Genomic DNA, 14,013 nt, shown 5'->3' on the forward strand with positions numbered 1-14,013 from the left:
CAGTTTTCGCCAATGATCATCGTCGGTAACTACGTTGTTTTCGTTGAGGCGTGAAAGTCACCAGTCAAAGCAATCGTCATTTGGGTAATCGTATCCGTCAACGCACAAGATTGGCCAAGCGCTTAATGTAAGCTTCAATGAACCAGAAGCTCGTTCTGGGTTGACGTGTGGTAAGATTAGTAGTAGTCATCAGCACCGCCATCTTCATGCGGTGTTTGGGGTTGCCTCGCTGGACTCGGACGCTCTGTCGCCCGGCACAGCGGCTTTGTACGGTCACGTTTTACCCAACTTCCGGATTACTCATATCTGCGCAGAACTGCAACACACGTGTCGTCTGCTGTCAACCTTTTGTGGGCGTCAGATAAGTCACACAAATACAATATTCATGGCGGGTGTAGCTACGACCACGGGGACTGCGGCAAACGAGGACAGTGTTTGCAGTGTAGAGTAAGCTTACGCTACCTCGGGCAGTCTTCGCGGGGTAACCAGTTTTGCCCTTGAGTGAGTGAGTAAGAACTTTATTAGAGCACCGAAGAGCTAGTCAAGGGGAGGCTACCCTGTTAGGGGCGCCAGTGAAAGGGACCAGTGCTCTTGAGCGCTAGAGTTCAAACCGCACCCCCTTACGGAAGCGCCCGGCACGGAGCAGAGGCCCGTTGGCGGTGAGAAATAGGCGGCAGGGCAGAGATAGGCGGGGAGGGTAAGGAGACGTGCGAGTGTCACGCGTGCGCGGGACGTGGCGGAGGAAGTCGAGGAGGCCGCCGCCGCAGCGATACGCGCGCTCCACGAAGGTAGGCCACGAGTCCATGTACGGGGCAGAACCATAGAGAATGGTAGAACCATGTGTGATAGAGGAAGACGAGCCTCCATCTGTGGTCGCTCGTACATCGGCGAGGCTTAAACATCGCTCGGAGGCAAAAAAGAGGGGAAATGCTACTGTTGCGTACAGCTTTGCTAACTTCAAGTCTTACGCATTATTAGTGTGAGCTTCCATCATTTTTTACTTACGTTTTGCTACCTAATTAAATTCCAGTCATGAACGTTGGTGTCAGATATTGCTTATATGTAAGAAACTTGACGTTGCAAATTGTGCAGAAAGGCCCAGCGCCTTTTTTTTTTAACTACCCCGCTATTCTTTTACAGACCCGTGAGTCTTAGATCTATGCTTGCACTGGCTGAAACGAAGGTCCTCGAAAGCAAAGCCGAGAAAGAATTCTGATGGACCCTAAAGCACCTCTGCAATTTTTCAATTTAATGCGCAGAATTTATGGAATTTAGGGGGGTGAGCCTTGTCGGCAAATGTGAACCATGTATGTGGCATGCGTAGTTTGTGAACAATTTAAAAACCAATCTCGAAAGAATTCAAAATAGTTTGTAAGCGATTTTTGAAAAATAAGCGCAGCTTGCTTTAGTGCCACGTGGCTGGAGAAACAGCATAGCTGGTGCGGCCCCTGTCCCTTCGTCCAAGACCCGGCTGTAGCACCTCACATGGACTTCCGAACTTTCCGCTGAAAGTTCTCCATGCCTGGCAGGTCCGGATCGTTTTGTCCACAGGCTTTCAAATCTTTCCCAAAGTGGACCGCGTTAGCACGCGCTGTAGAGCCCACGGCAACCGACTTCGCGAACGCTCTGGAACTGGTGAAGAGAAGAGCACGTGAGACATACGCCACGAACAGTGGACAGAGTGTCCTCGAAGGCTGAGCTGGACGACGCCGCTCGCTCCTCCCGTGGCGCATTCCCACGTGCACTCCTTATTTTAACTTTTTTATTTTTTTGCGAACACCACCGGACCAAGATAGATAGATAGAAACTCCATTGGTCATGGGATGGTGAGGACGAATCAGCCGCCTCAGTCCAGGCGGCCGCTGAGGGCCCGGATTATGTGGACCGCCAGTTCACGTTGCTCTTGGAAACTCAAGCTTAAACAGCTCTACTGATAAAATAAAAAAATAAATAGAAAGTTGTCCGTGGCGCAGAAATGTTAAATACCCCCATGCATCGTCGTAATTCGCACTCTGCGTACGCGCTCACACGTTTTTTGTGACTTTACTTATCTTGGAAATGGTGCCTATTGATATCTATATTAGTCATCATACATATCATATCTCAGTGGTGAGACGCATAAGCCTTAGGTCTACATCGTGTTGTGATCTTCCAGGTGGTGCCTATTATTAACTAATCTGCTCAAAATTCTCATCTAAGTGATGAGGTGTATAACCTTGAGGTCCACGACGTATTTCGAACGGCGTGTAACTTTGGTGGCGACCTCTATTAGCACAAACACCGCGACGTTACCTTTCCTACGCCTTGTTTCACAGAACGCCTCTCGCTTCTAAGACACGTGTAGCCGAGGAAGTCACACAGACGAGAGTATTTCTAGGGCTACTTAAACGCGAAAATTTTGGTCTGTATGTCCCTTGATTGGGCCGCCCGGCTAAATGTTCGAATGAAGTTTTAAATACTTCGTAAAGGCAAAACTTTTCCAAGCCACTATACTCGAAACAGAATGCACATTTGTCAACGTTGCTCATCAAAAATAAAAGATTAAGCTTATTTGAGGCGATACATCAATATACAAGCGCTATTTGTAGTGTTATATTGATTAAAAATAGATGGCCGCCTGATTTTTCCCATAGAAAATAAAAATATATACGTTGAAAACAGTGTCCTGATCCAAAAATGCAAAAAGCGCTCATTCCTGACCTCGCGTTCTTTCCATGGTATTTCCAATTCGTCGCGGTATTCAAAGGAGTCCAACGGGGGCGAAAGGTTCCAGTAGATGGCGCACCAGCATGCGAAACGCGGCTTTCGACTTTCGACGACCTGTGCAGCAAAGGGAGCAGATACGCTGCCTTTTTTTTTTTTGTTGTTTTTGTTGTTGTTCTCAGTCATGAAAAATACACAGAATACTAGGCATATAAACTTCGCTGAATAACGGCATTGGATATCATCATCGTCACGAGGGGCGCGAAAAGGCATGTACCTGCGTCCTCCTGCCCAGGCACGCGTGCACCGTCCACGGCTCGGTCTTCCCTTCCCGAAAGGAAGAAGTAGATTGCCTGGTACGAGGAGCGCTCAGCGCAGTCATGGTCCCGCTGTGTATTAATTTCACTCGTCCCACCATAGTGAAGGGAGGGCGATGAGGACGGTGATGGTATCTATGACTATACTCGGTTACAACTCAAGAACGGCACCACCTCATGTAGTGTATCACTCCGCCAAAGCGCCGGACCCGCGACGTCAGTGCGCGCGCGTTTTGAAAGGGGCTTGCAATGAATGCGTGATATCGTTTGCCTTGTCTCGCGCAGTTTGTTTGTCGTCCTTAAAGTCCAAAAAATCACGGGAACGGCTCGTGCCATGTTCAAAATATTCCCAGTAACGCCCTACTTGCGCCGCGCGGAGAAACATCTGGCTACGGTGATAAGGCACAGTGGCAACTTCCGGTGCCGTTTTTAAGTTGTCACCTAGTATAGGAGCAGGCCGCTGCCACGTCACTTCGCATACTTGCGCCTTCCATTTCGTTGCAGCATGATAATCATCGTCAGCCTTCTTGGTTAATGGACACAGAGAAAAAATAAACTTTCATCAACAGCCTATCTACGCCCACTGCAGGGCAAAGGCATCTCCAATTATCCCGGTCCTGTGCTAACTGCGACCAATTTATCCCTGCAAACGTCTTGATTTCATCTGCCCATCTAACTTTCTGCCGCCCCCTGCCACGCTTGGAGCCACTCTGTTTTAATGCTCAACGGTTATCTTGCCTTCGCATTACATGCCCTGTCCATGTCCATTTCGTCTTCTAATATGTCATAATATGTCCTAAACACGCGTTTGTTCCGTGACCCACTCCGCTCTCTTCTTGTCCCTTAATGTTACACCTATCATCTTCCGTTCCATTGCTCGCTGAGTCGTCCTCAGTTTAAGAGCCTCCAAGTTTCTGCCCCGTAGGTGAGTTCCGGTAAGATGCAGCTCTCATACACTTTCTTCTTCAGGGGCAATGGTAGGCTGCCAGCATTATCTGACAATGCCTGCCGTAACTGCAATAAACTTTATTCAAGGCAAAAGGGCTGGAGTTGCGTGAAAGATACCGATTGGAGTGGTTCCTAGCCGAGGGTCCAAGCATTGCCAAACAGGCGCCAACCATCTTGTCAAACGGCTGGTAACATTAGTATGTACGTACGATGTATGTACGTCGGTCGGTATGTTATGTATGTAGCCATATATGTATGCATTTATGCACGCGTGCAGGCATGTATGTATGTATGTGTGTATGCATGCATGCATGTATGTATGTATGTATGTATGTATGTATGTATGTATGTATGTATGTATGTATGTATGTATGTATGTATGTATGTATGTATGTATGTATGTATGTATGTATGCCATATTGGCCAGATCCTGGCGAGGTAACAAGCAAATAATTGTTGCAGAAGTGTTGTAAGCTGGGCGAGCTGGCACTAATCTATGGTGAATAACAGCGCAAAAACTGGACGAAGAACACGCAAGGGGTCAAGGTGCATGCATTATGTACAAGTAATATTTTTTTCGAGCAACAAGTTGGGAAGATTATGCGCTACAGTCGACCGCCGCGTGAAGAAAAAACCGGACGTTCCCATGTCCAGCTGTACGGTGAAGCATCTTCATAGCTATGTACCTCGTCGCACTTCTGTCATCTATTCCATTCATCTGCCTTTTGTCCGCCGAAGTGCGTATGTGCCACGAAGAAACGAACAACAACAACAGCTTTTGTTCTACGCTGGCAACATATAGGTCACATGGCTGCTACTGTGTGTGCAGCATAGTTTTGTCCTAGCACACAAACACGTACGAAACAGTTCGGTTTCAACTGGATTTGTGAAGCCGCTGGAATAGATATTTCTTGTATTGCAATTTTTTGCTGATAATAATCTATGGTACCGGCTGCGATTAAACTCCCCACTGTTATTTAGCCTTGAGAGCCAAACGTCATAATATTTGTTTCGGGATAGTTCCAACAAAACATCAGTTACAGCCCTTTTTTCTGTCCATGTTCATCCCGAAGAGGCCCATGTATTGATAACAGACATTGCTAATTTTGAAACGTTGACATCTCCACTATGAATAAATAAGGAAATAAGGACACGTAAATGAAACTTGGGGAAATTACTTAGCTCCCATAGCAGTCTATCGGAGGAGGAGGAGGAATAAACGTTTATTGTGCACACCACGATGTGCTCAGCCTCCCAAGTCCAGGGGGCCGCGAGTCCGAGCTGCGTCCAGAGCTCGTTGCACCAGGGCTTGCTGTCGCTCTGGTGCTGAGCTGGTCAGCTCGGACTCCCACTGCTCAGGGTTGGGGGATGGGATGGGGTTAGGGTGGTGAGGACAAGAGAAAACAAGGTGGTAAGTCGTGAGAGGTATGTGACAGTGCGGGCAGTTGTAGGGGAAAAGGGACGGCGAGATGTGGTGTAGGATGGGGTGATTATAGAAGGTTTCAGTTTGCAGGCGGCGATAAAGGGTGGCGTGGTGTGTTGGGAGGGAGGGGTGGGGCGGGGGGTATATTCTTCGTGTGTGCCTGTAGTGGGACAGTACGGCACTGAAGGTGGAATCAAGGGCAGGGAGCGTGTCTTCAGTGGTGGGAGCGTAGCACCCAGTGTCGGTCCTTGAAGTTGGGAGTGCCCGGTAGTGCAGATCGCGGGCTGCGGCATGAGCCGCTTCATTCCCAACCAGGCCGGCATGGCCAGGAGTCCATACAATGGTCACTTCTAAGTCCGGAGGTAGGCAGCGTAGCATGGGTAACGCTTGCTGTGGGGCGAGACCGGCCTGGTAAAGGCGGCAGGCTTGCTGTGAATCGCTAATGATGGTGAGATAAGGCTGATTTCGATGTGTAGTTATGGCATGGGCGATGGCCAGGGCTTCGGCTTCGGGTGTAGGCATATTTCGGTAAGTTGCCGCAGTAAGGGTGTTGCCAGAAGTGTCCAGGGTGACAAGCGTAGCCGGAGAATCGGGGGAGGGATGCGCAACATCCGTGTTACGGGTCTGCGGGTCATTGCCGTAACGCTTCTCGAGGTGGCGTACTCGAGCTTCTCTTCGCGCACGGTTGTAAATGGGGTGCATGTGCCTGGGTATGGGCGCTGTTCTGAGTTGTTGCCGAATGGAAAGGGGGGTGCGCAGTAGGTTAAGACGAGCAGGGGGTGGGGTTCGGCCTATATTATGAAGAACCTGACGGCCTGTGGGGGTGAGGGCAAGTCTTTGCAGCTGAGACACGCGCTGGGCTTCGATGAGTTCATTCAGGGTGTTGTGGAGGCCAAGTTTCATGCGACGTTCGTTCGCGGTGTAAGTAGGCAGGCTGAGGGATGATTTGTACGTCTTTCTTATGAGGGCGTCCAACTTGTTAGTCTCTTGGGGTTTCAGATTGACGAAGGGGGTCCCATAAGTGATACGGCTGGTGAGCAAGGCTTGTACGAGGCGACATGTGTCTGACTCTCGCAGTCCATATGAGGAGCCCCGGATACGGCGAATGAGATGCATCAGCTGGGAGACTGTTTTGTGTAGCTGTGGTAGGAGAGCTGACCCGGATCCGTCTTGATGGAATGGAACTCCCAAGATGCGAAGCGTGGGAACTTGTGGGATGGAAGCGCCTGATATACTGACCTGGGGATCGGGAGTAGTGTTAGCTTTTCTTCCCCTAGTACGAGCACGAAGAACGAGAAGGCTAGATTTAGTAGGTTCGCATGTTAGCCCTCTACGTTTGAGATATTCCTTTGTTGTGTCAATAGCTTGCTGTAGGCTGTCTTGCTGCTCACCGCTAGAGCCCCGGGTTGTCCAAATGGTGAGATCATCAGCATAGAACGCGTGGTGAATTCCAGGAATTTCTTGCAGCTTGGCCGGGAGGTGGAGCATGGCGATGTTAAAGAGTAAAGGTGAAATAACCGAACCCTGGGGTGTACCTTTGGCTGGGGTGTGAAAACAAGTTGAGGTGAGGGGGCCCAGGCGGAGAGTTGCTGTTCTGTCTCGCAAGAAGGCACTGATGAATTGAAAAGTTCGCAGTCCACATCCCATGGTGTTTAAGTTATCTAGTATGGCCTGATGTGTAACATTGTCAAAGGCACCCTTGACGTCTAATGTAAGAATGGTCTTCGGGGTGGTGCGGCTGAGGTGGTCAAGCACCTCTTCCTTGATCTGGATGAGCACATCTTGCGTGGAAAGGTGTTGGCGAAAACCAAACATAGTAAGAGGGTAGAGGTTCTGCTTTTCTAAATGATCGGATAGGCGTTGATGTATCAGGTGTTCAAGAAGCTTTACGAGGCAAGACGTCAGAGAGATTGGGCGGAGAGTGTCTATCGGAATATAATATTTTTCGTGATACCTACGTTACATTGGGAGCTACAGAGCTTTCGCAAAAAAGTTGGCTTCCTCGCCCATCACTAAACACAAAAGAATTACGAATCTGGCGCCGAATCGAAACACAGACTTACTACAAAATGACAGTTCTACATCACATCTCACCAACTTTTTTCCCTGCAACTGCGCAACGTATAATACACCGAACACCACCTCTCAGTTGACGTGGGAGTGCGTCAAACATCCCAATCCAACCCCTTCGCCCACATTGGAGCCGTGGGAGCATAGGTTGACTAGCGTCCCAGCTCGAGGATCAAGAGTACCTGATCTCGCTCCCAGGCGCGCGCTGCTGGATTCCTGAAGACGGCCTGTGCTGAGGCCACCATCCACTTTCCTTCGCCCTCCCTCTTTCCCTTGAAAAATAAATAAATGTTAGTCCTCCTACTCACGGCAAAGTGTTTTCTGTCGAGTACGACGACGACACAGAAACTTCGATCAACGTATCATTGGTAGATTCGCTGTAAAAATGTCTAAAACCCCTCTCCGACATTCACTAACGGAATCAGAATTTAAATAGTTTTTTTTGCGCGCCATAGCTACACCAGCTTCATAAGGTGGGCCATATAGAGCTATCGTTTAATTTTAGATGGTGTACTGTTCTCAAACCGTGAGCATGAAGGTCGTATACACTGGCACTTTTTTTTCATTTCGCTTCTATCAGAAGTACAACCTCCGCGACCGGAAGTAAAAACTAGAACCCTGCCTGAAAGCAACACAACGGCGTGGCGACTATCCACGAGGTGGATGCCACGTGAAAAGACGTGACGACATAGAAACGACTACTCCCAAAATTCAGCCTTATTCATTTCACACACGGAGCTGGCGGCAAAGTTGTCCCAGTCCACGGTTAGTCCAGGGTTAGGAGCTTCACGAGGAGACAGTGCGCCAGAGTAGCCGCCACCGTGGACGAGAAGGCGAAAGCCGCCGTCTGCGGCGGCGCCATGCTCTGCGTGACCCTGGCCACCAAGCTCCGCCTGAGCAGTTCGTCCATGGTCCTATTCTTGGTGACGCACTTGCCGCCGCGTTCCTCCGCGTCGCCCAAGCACGAGCAGTGGCTGAGCACGCAGTTGGCCCCCACCCCGGCACAGTCGCGGTCCGAGTTACAGCGGCTCCTCAAGCCGGAGTTCTTGGGTAGACAGTTACTCCAGGCGTCCCTCGCGTACCCGTGAATGCAGGCGCACCAGTGGTGCACCGTGCACTCGCTCTTGGGCTCGACGCTCTCGCACTGCTCGTCGTACACGCACTCGGTCTCCAGGAAGGCCTCCACTCGGCACGTCGTGTGCACCGACTGCAGCTTGACGGGGTACTGGGGGCTGGCGCATGCGCAGCGGCTGCTGACGCACCGCGCGTTCCTCGGCGCGCAGTCCTTGTCCGTCTGGCAGTCGTCCGAGACTCGCGCGTGCACCACGCTCTGGGCCGTCTGCATCTCGTCGTCAAAGAGGTAGATGCACTTGAACACGTAGATCTCCTTGAATGTGGGCAGCTTGAGCACGTTGCGGATGAATATGGACGATATCATGACCTTGACTCCCTTGTAGTCGATCGTCTGGATCTTGGACTCGTCCACTTCGAGCAGCACGCGGTCGTTGAGCGTCCACGACACCGAGGCGTGCGTGTTGTAGCCCACGAAGCACTCGAGCTGCAGCGTGTCGTTGCTGGAGAGCACGGCGTGCGCCGGCCGGATCTTTACCTTGCCCAGCTCCATCGGGTGGCCGTCGCCGATGACCTTCTGTGCGCTGCTCATGTTGAACACCTTGGCAGCGTTGCCGGCGCCCGCCTGCACGCCAGAAGGGAGGCCGCCGCCAGGCATGACAACGGGTCTTAGAACAGCGGCGTTCGACCGACCGACCGCGACGCCTTTGATGACTTCGTCCAAAAAGCTGTCGTCTGGCCTTGGCTGCTGTTGCAGCTGCTGCAGCGCGTTGAGAAAATCGTCATCGTCAATGCTACTGTCCTGTTCCGTGATGACGAACGGCCGACCCGGTCGTCGAGTCTGCAGCTCGTTGCCGCCGTTCTCAGCATGTTCGTTAAGAACGAATGTCTGGCGCTTCTGCGTGTCCACTGAAGCGGACGCGACGACAGCGGCTTGCTGCGGCTGGAGGTTTCTGGATTCATCGGGAGCATCAAGCATCCAGCGGCGGGCGGTTCTGAAGAGGGGCTGCGCGTCCGGTTCATTACCAGCGAGCTGCTCTTTCAGGGGCATGGGCTCGTTGAGTTGCGCCGCGGTGGCCTCTCGTGAGGCAAAGAACAGGGTGAGCAGGCATCCCAGAAGGATGTCCCGTAGCGTCTTCGCAGCCATGGGCAATTTTTAAGCGTCCTTTTTTTCGCCAAGCCGTGATTCACATCGACAATATGGGCCACAGTGGCAACGACGCCCGGTTGTACGGCTTTCCCCTGCGCCAACTGGTGGCTGGATGTCGCTGCGCATCTGGCTGCCTCCAGCGTTCACGCTTGTGGTCGTTTGTCCTTGCTGCTTAGTTTCTTACCGTGGCTTGGTATTTTTATTGTTGTTCTTGGAATAACATGTCATGTTTTTGTGATATAGAGCTCTGCTTTTAAATACTTCGCTTGCAATCTGACAGCCACCTTCCATAGGAAAGATGAAGAAGACGGAAAAGCTTCTGCGTGACCATCAGTACCGAGTATGAGAAAATAGTAGCCGCACCACCGCTAGGCTTTCTCTGGGTCTGCCCGTGTCCGCCCACATCTCTTTGCGGGATCTTCTTGAGCCGCGCCCCACAGCACGAATAACATGTCGCGCAGCTACTGCGCTCTTAACGTTCATCCGGAACACGGGACTTGACACTGAGCTATGAACCCTCGGACAAGTCACTTTTCGCCTGATTTTGTGTGTGCTTTTCACGTGTGCCTGTGTGTTGGAGCCGTCATGTGTATGTAAAAGTTCTTCTCACACCTATTCACATCACCTTCACCCTCATCTGGTGTAGCAAGTAGGACGACTAGCCTGGCTGACCTCGCCTGTCCAATAAAGACTTTCTCTCTCTCCATCTCTCTCTCTCTCTCGCTCTCTAAAATGGTAGCAGTGTAGTACAACCTTTTGTTGATCAGGAGAGCCAATGGACACTGTAGAGAGTCATGCTCTTCATAACTTGATGTTACATCTGGGGGTAAAATTGACTATCATGTTACGTGCATCGTGAGAGGCCACTTTTAGTGACAAGGCGGCCTATTCAATGTAAAAAAAAGATTTGTCTAATGCAAGCTAGTCGATTGAGCCGTTAAAATAAGATAGTACAAAGGCAAGATAGGACTAGTTTGACGTGCCTGGATGGTAGAGGTTAGAGGTCAGCCAGCAGAGTAATGTTGACAGAACGTACATTCAGGGAAAAGTGGGGAGCAATTCATTTGGGTAGGATATACCGAGTAAATGCCGCGTTATCGATTAGCGTTTGTAGTAACATCAATACGAGGGAGGGCGATATTGTCCGCCAGGGTTGTTGCTGCTTCTTTCTTGTCTTCAACCATGGAACCTGGGCCAAGGGAGAATCCGGTTGAGAACTCGTCGTAGAGGCAGCCAGTGGACAAGAAATTGATCCTCTTGTACTGTCACGTGGCCTGATTGCCCAGACAATCTGCCTCATGTCCAGAGTTTCAATCCAGACGAACAGTCCTTCCGTTGCGTACAAGCAGATCAGTACCTGTTTGACAGTGGGGCCGAGGGGTTTTGGCCTGTGTATACCTCCTGGAGTGCTTGAAAAGAATCAGTGAGAAGACGAATATGAATTGGAGGGCGCGTAGTGCAGTCATTGCTTATTTGTTTTAGGGGAAAATAAAAGGCGGCAGCTTCTGAGAGCGCTCGAATCTGTAGGCAGTGCCAAGCCAAGCTAGCTGGATGGTCAGACCATAGGCGTGCGCAGAGTTCTCGATTAGGGGGGGCAAAGTCTTACCGCTGCGCCCCCCTTCTTACAGCAAACCTCTTCCCACTGAAGGCCTAGCGGTCCGAACGCAGTGCAAGGAGGGATGATTATAAAATTTTTATTTCAATGCGATGGAATTGCAATACAAAATATTTCTGAGCAGAAATATTTGCTTTAATGCGTTACATTGGCAAAATATGGGCCAATTTGGCGCCCCTTCAGATGATTAGGGGGGGCGGCCGCCCCCCCCTGCCCCCCCTGTGCGCACGCCTATGGGTCAGACGTAGTATTTGGGAATACAGTAATCCTTCGTTAACTCTAACTCGGATATCTCGAAATATCGGTTAAGTTGTGGGATTCTACATTTCACACACTACGTATTTCCCACCCCGCAGCCATCCACGCTCAGCAAACATGTCTTGCGAGCGCCGGCTGCGGACGGGTCCATTGTTTGCGGAAAGAGACAAAGGCAGGAGGCGACAATGGCAAAACGCCAATGGCAGCATTTATTGCAACGTGCAAATCAAATATACTGCATACAGACTAATCGTAGGCCATAGCAGTAATATTGGGAGCGAGACATTAAACAACGCTAAAGATCGAGACGGTTCGACTCACCGATGGAATACCGGTGCAGCGGGGCGCCGCGCGTGCGAACGCGGGTGCAGTTTCCGAGATCGCCCGGAAGCGTCTATTTGTGGCGCGTTCCCCAGGTCCGGACGAGCGCGCCGAAACGTCCGCGCGCTACCGCATCCCCAAGACAAGAAAGCTGTCCTCACGTCATGCTACATCCCACCAGACCTCACCAGACGGTGGCGCTAGGGTGGAGGATACCGGCTGAGACACCCCTCTGGTGTCCACCCGCTACAAAGGGTCAAGCCACTACATCATCATCATCATCATCATCAACTGGTTCTCGGTTAAGGCAGAGGGGAAAAGGGTCCACTCCACCCCGGCGACAACAAACGCTCCGGTTGCTGGAGCGTTCCCGACGCGCGAGCGAGGGGCGCTGTGCAACATCGGCCGCGATGGAAAGCTAGGCAGAAAGGGGTTCGCGTACAAGTCGCGATCCCCACAAAGTAGAAGCTTTTTCTCGCCGTGCATATACTTTCGATTGGTGCTATGTATTTGGCCCCCGTTATCTCGAGACGTTTTTTTCGGTGGATCACTGATATCTCGAAATGTTGCTATAGTCCGCTATAGAGCCAGCTGAGAAGGTCTCCGTTCGGAATCTTAGCTCCAACCACGTGACGAACGCGGTCGTCAACGGCAAATTTACGCGGAGTAAGCGCAGAACGAGGCTGATGTCCCCGTTACCCCAATGCTGTCCGACGCCGACATCGTTGACATAGGTGTGGATGAAGTAGCTGATTATGCGAACGACGAGGGGCCTCCAGAAGTTTCTACGACGATAGAAACAACAGTCCTCCTGCGCCATTCTTCGCAACAAGGCAGAATGTAGCGGCGGCGACCAACAATTGATGCGATGCGTTTAGCAGCACGAGAACGCTTTTTTTTTTGGGGGGGGGGGGGGGGGAGCAGACGCGAACGCGACACAGGCGAGCATGACGAAGTTCTTTCTCCCGCAATACTGCAAATTTGTTTTTCCTGCGAAATATTTTGCCTTCATTACAAAAGCTCCCCCGTGCAGTGAAGCTTTTGTTACGAGCAATAGCTCTTATTTCAGTGATCTGGCCCAAACTTCCGGCGTTGCGCTTAACTCGAAATTTCGCTTATGTAGAAATTTTCAGCGGATTTTACGACTTCGAGTTAACGCGAGATTGCTGTATATCTATTTGATTAGAAAGCCGTGATTTCCCCACCTGTTGTAGCCGGTTCACACAAAGCGTGGCCAGCCTAGCGAAACGGGTTTTCGAAGAGGTTATGTGGTCACGTTCAGTGTTTCCGAAAGTGCAAAGGGCGTAGGGCGTTGAGCGTCCTAGACGGACAGGGCGAGTACTTGTTGGCTTAAAGGAACCGTGCAACACTTTCGATAAACGCTTTCACTCTTTCCTTTGCGTCTGGAACCACTACTAAAGCCATAGTTATCGCCAGCACGGAGCGGCACTGCGTGATTTGGTCGTCGCACCAGGTACGCCTTCCATTTCTGCTTTGTTTTTGTGGCTTTTTTTTAAGTTGCTATTGAAAATATTTCATTGCTGCAACTGCATGAAAACAGGCCAACAGCCGCTACATGGCCTTAATGACGTAATTCGAGCCGTCGAAGAATGTCAAGACCGTGAAAGAGGGAAAAAATTAGCAGTGGCTTAGCTCGGCTATGCCAGGATATACGTAGCGTGAGCTAAGATTCAGCTGGTTATTCTTAACTTTCCTGGTTGTCTAGGATTAGCTTGATTATCATGCTTACTGCTGCTTCAATGACACACTCAAGGTATACGTATTATGTGACACATGTATATTTATCAAGCGGCTCCGGCGCAGCATCACCAATCGCCCCAAAGCTAAGCTGGTTCCACAGGCGCACGCCGGTGTTGCTGCGACGCACGAGCCATCGGTTCCACACCCGGCCACCCCTCGCATGACCATCAAGTGGACCGGGCCGCCACGTGCGGAACACAGGTCGGAGAGAGAGAGAGAGAGAGAGAGAGAGAGAGAGAGAGAGAGAGAGAGAGAGAGAGAGAGAGAGAGAGAGAGAGAGCTCTTAATTAGAAGAAAGCAGAGAGGTCTGCAGGCATGTATTCGCCTACATGCTACTCTGCGGGGATGCGGTGGAGGGAGTAAAGACCCTAAAGGA

At 50.9% G+C, this 14,013-nt stretch overlaps 1 protein-coding gene across 1 annotated transcript; it reads right to left on the reverse strand.

Moving 5' to 3' along the window:
- Nucleotides 1-8,183: 8,183 nt before the first annotated feature.
- LOC144166547 (uncharacterized) lies at nucleotides 8,184-10,119 on the reverse strand. The gene has a single exon (XM_077696046.1). It carries the CDS (start codon nucleotides 9,677-9,679, stop codon nucleotides 8,228-8,230), a length of 1,452 nt encoding a protein of 483 aa, XP_077552172.1. The 5' UTR covers nucleotides 9,680-10,119; the 3' UTR covers nucleotides 8,184-8,227.
- Nucleotides 10,120-14,013: the final 3,894 nt, after the last annotated feature.

The sequence above is a fragment of the Haemaphysalis longicornis genome, unplaced genomic scaffold, assembly GCF_048455015.1.
Source record: "Haemaphysalis longicornis isolate Haplotype H1 unplaced genomic scaffold, Haemaphysalis longicornis Haplotype H1 scaffold_18, whole genome shotgun sequence".
Lineage (NCBI taxonomy): Eukaryota > Metazoa > Arthropoda > Arachnida > Ixodida > Ixodidae > Haemaphysalis > Haemaphysalis longicornis.

Bases quoted from the DNA above. Each gene is read 5' to 3' on its own strand.
- LOC144166547 (XM_077696046.1), bottom strand. From the start codon at position 9,679: ATGGCTGCGAAGACGCTACGGGACATCCTTCTGGGATGCCTGCTCACC.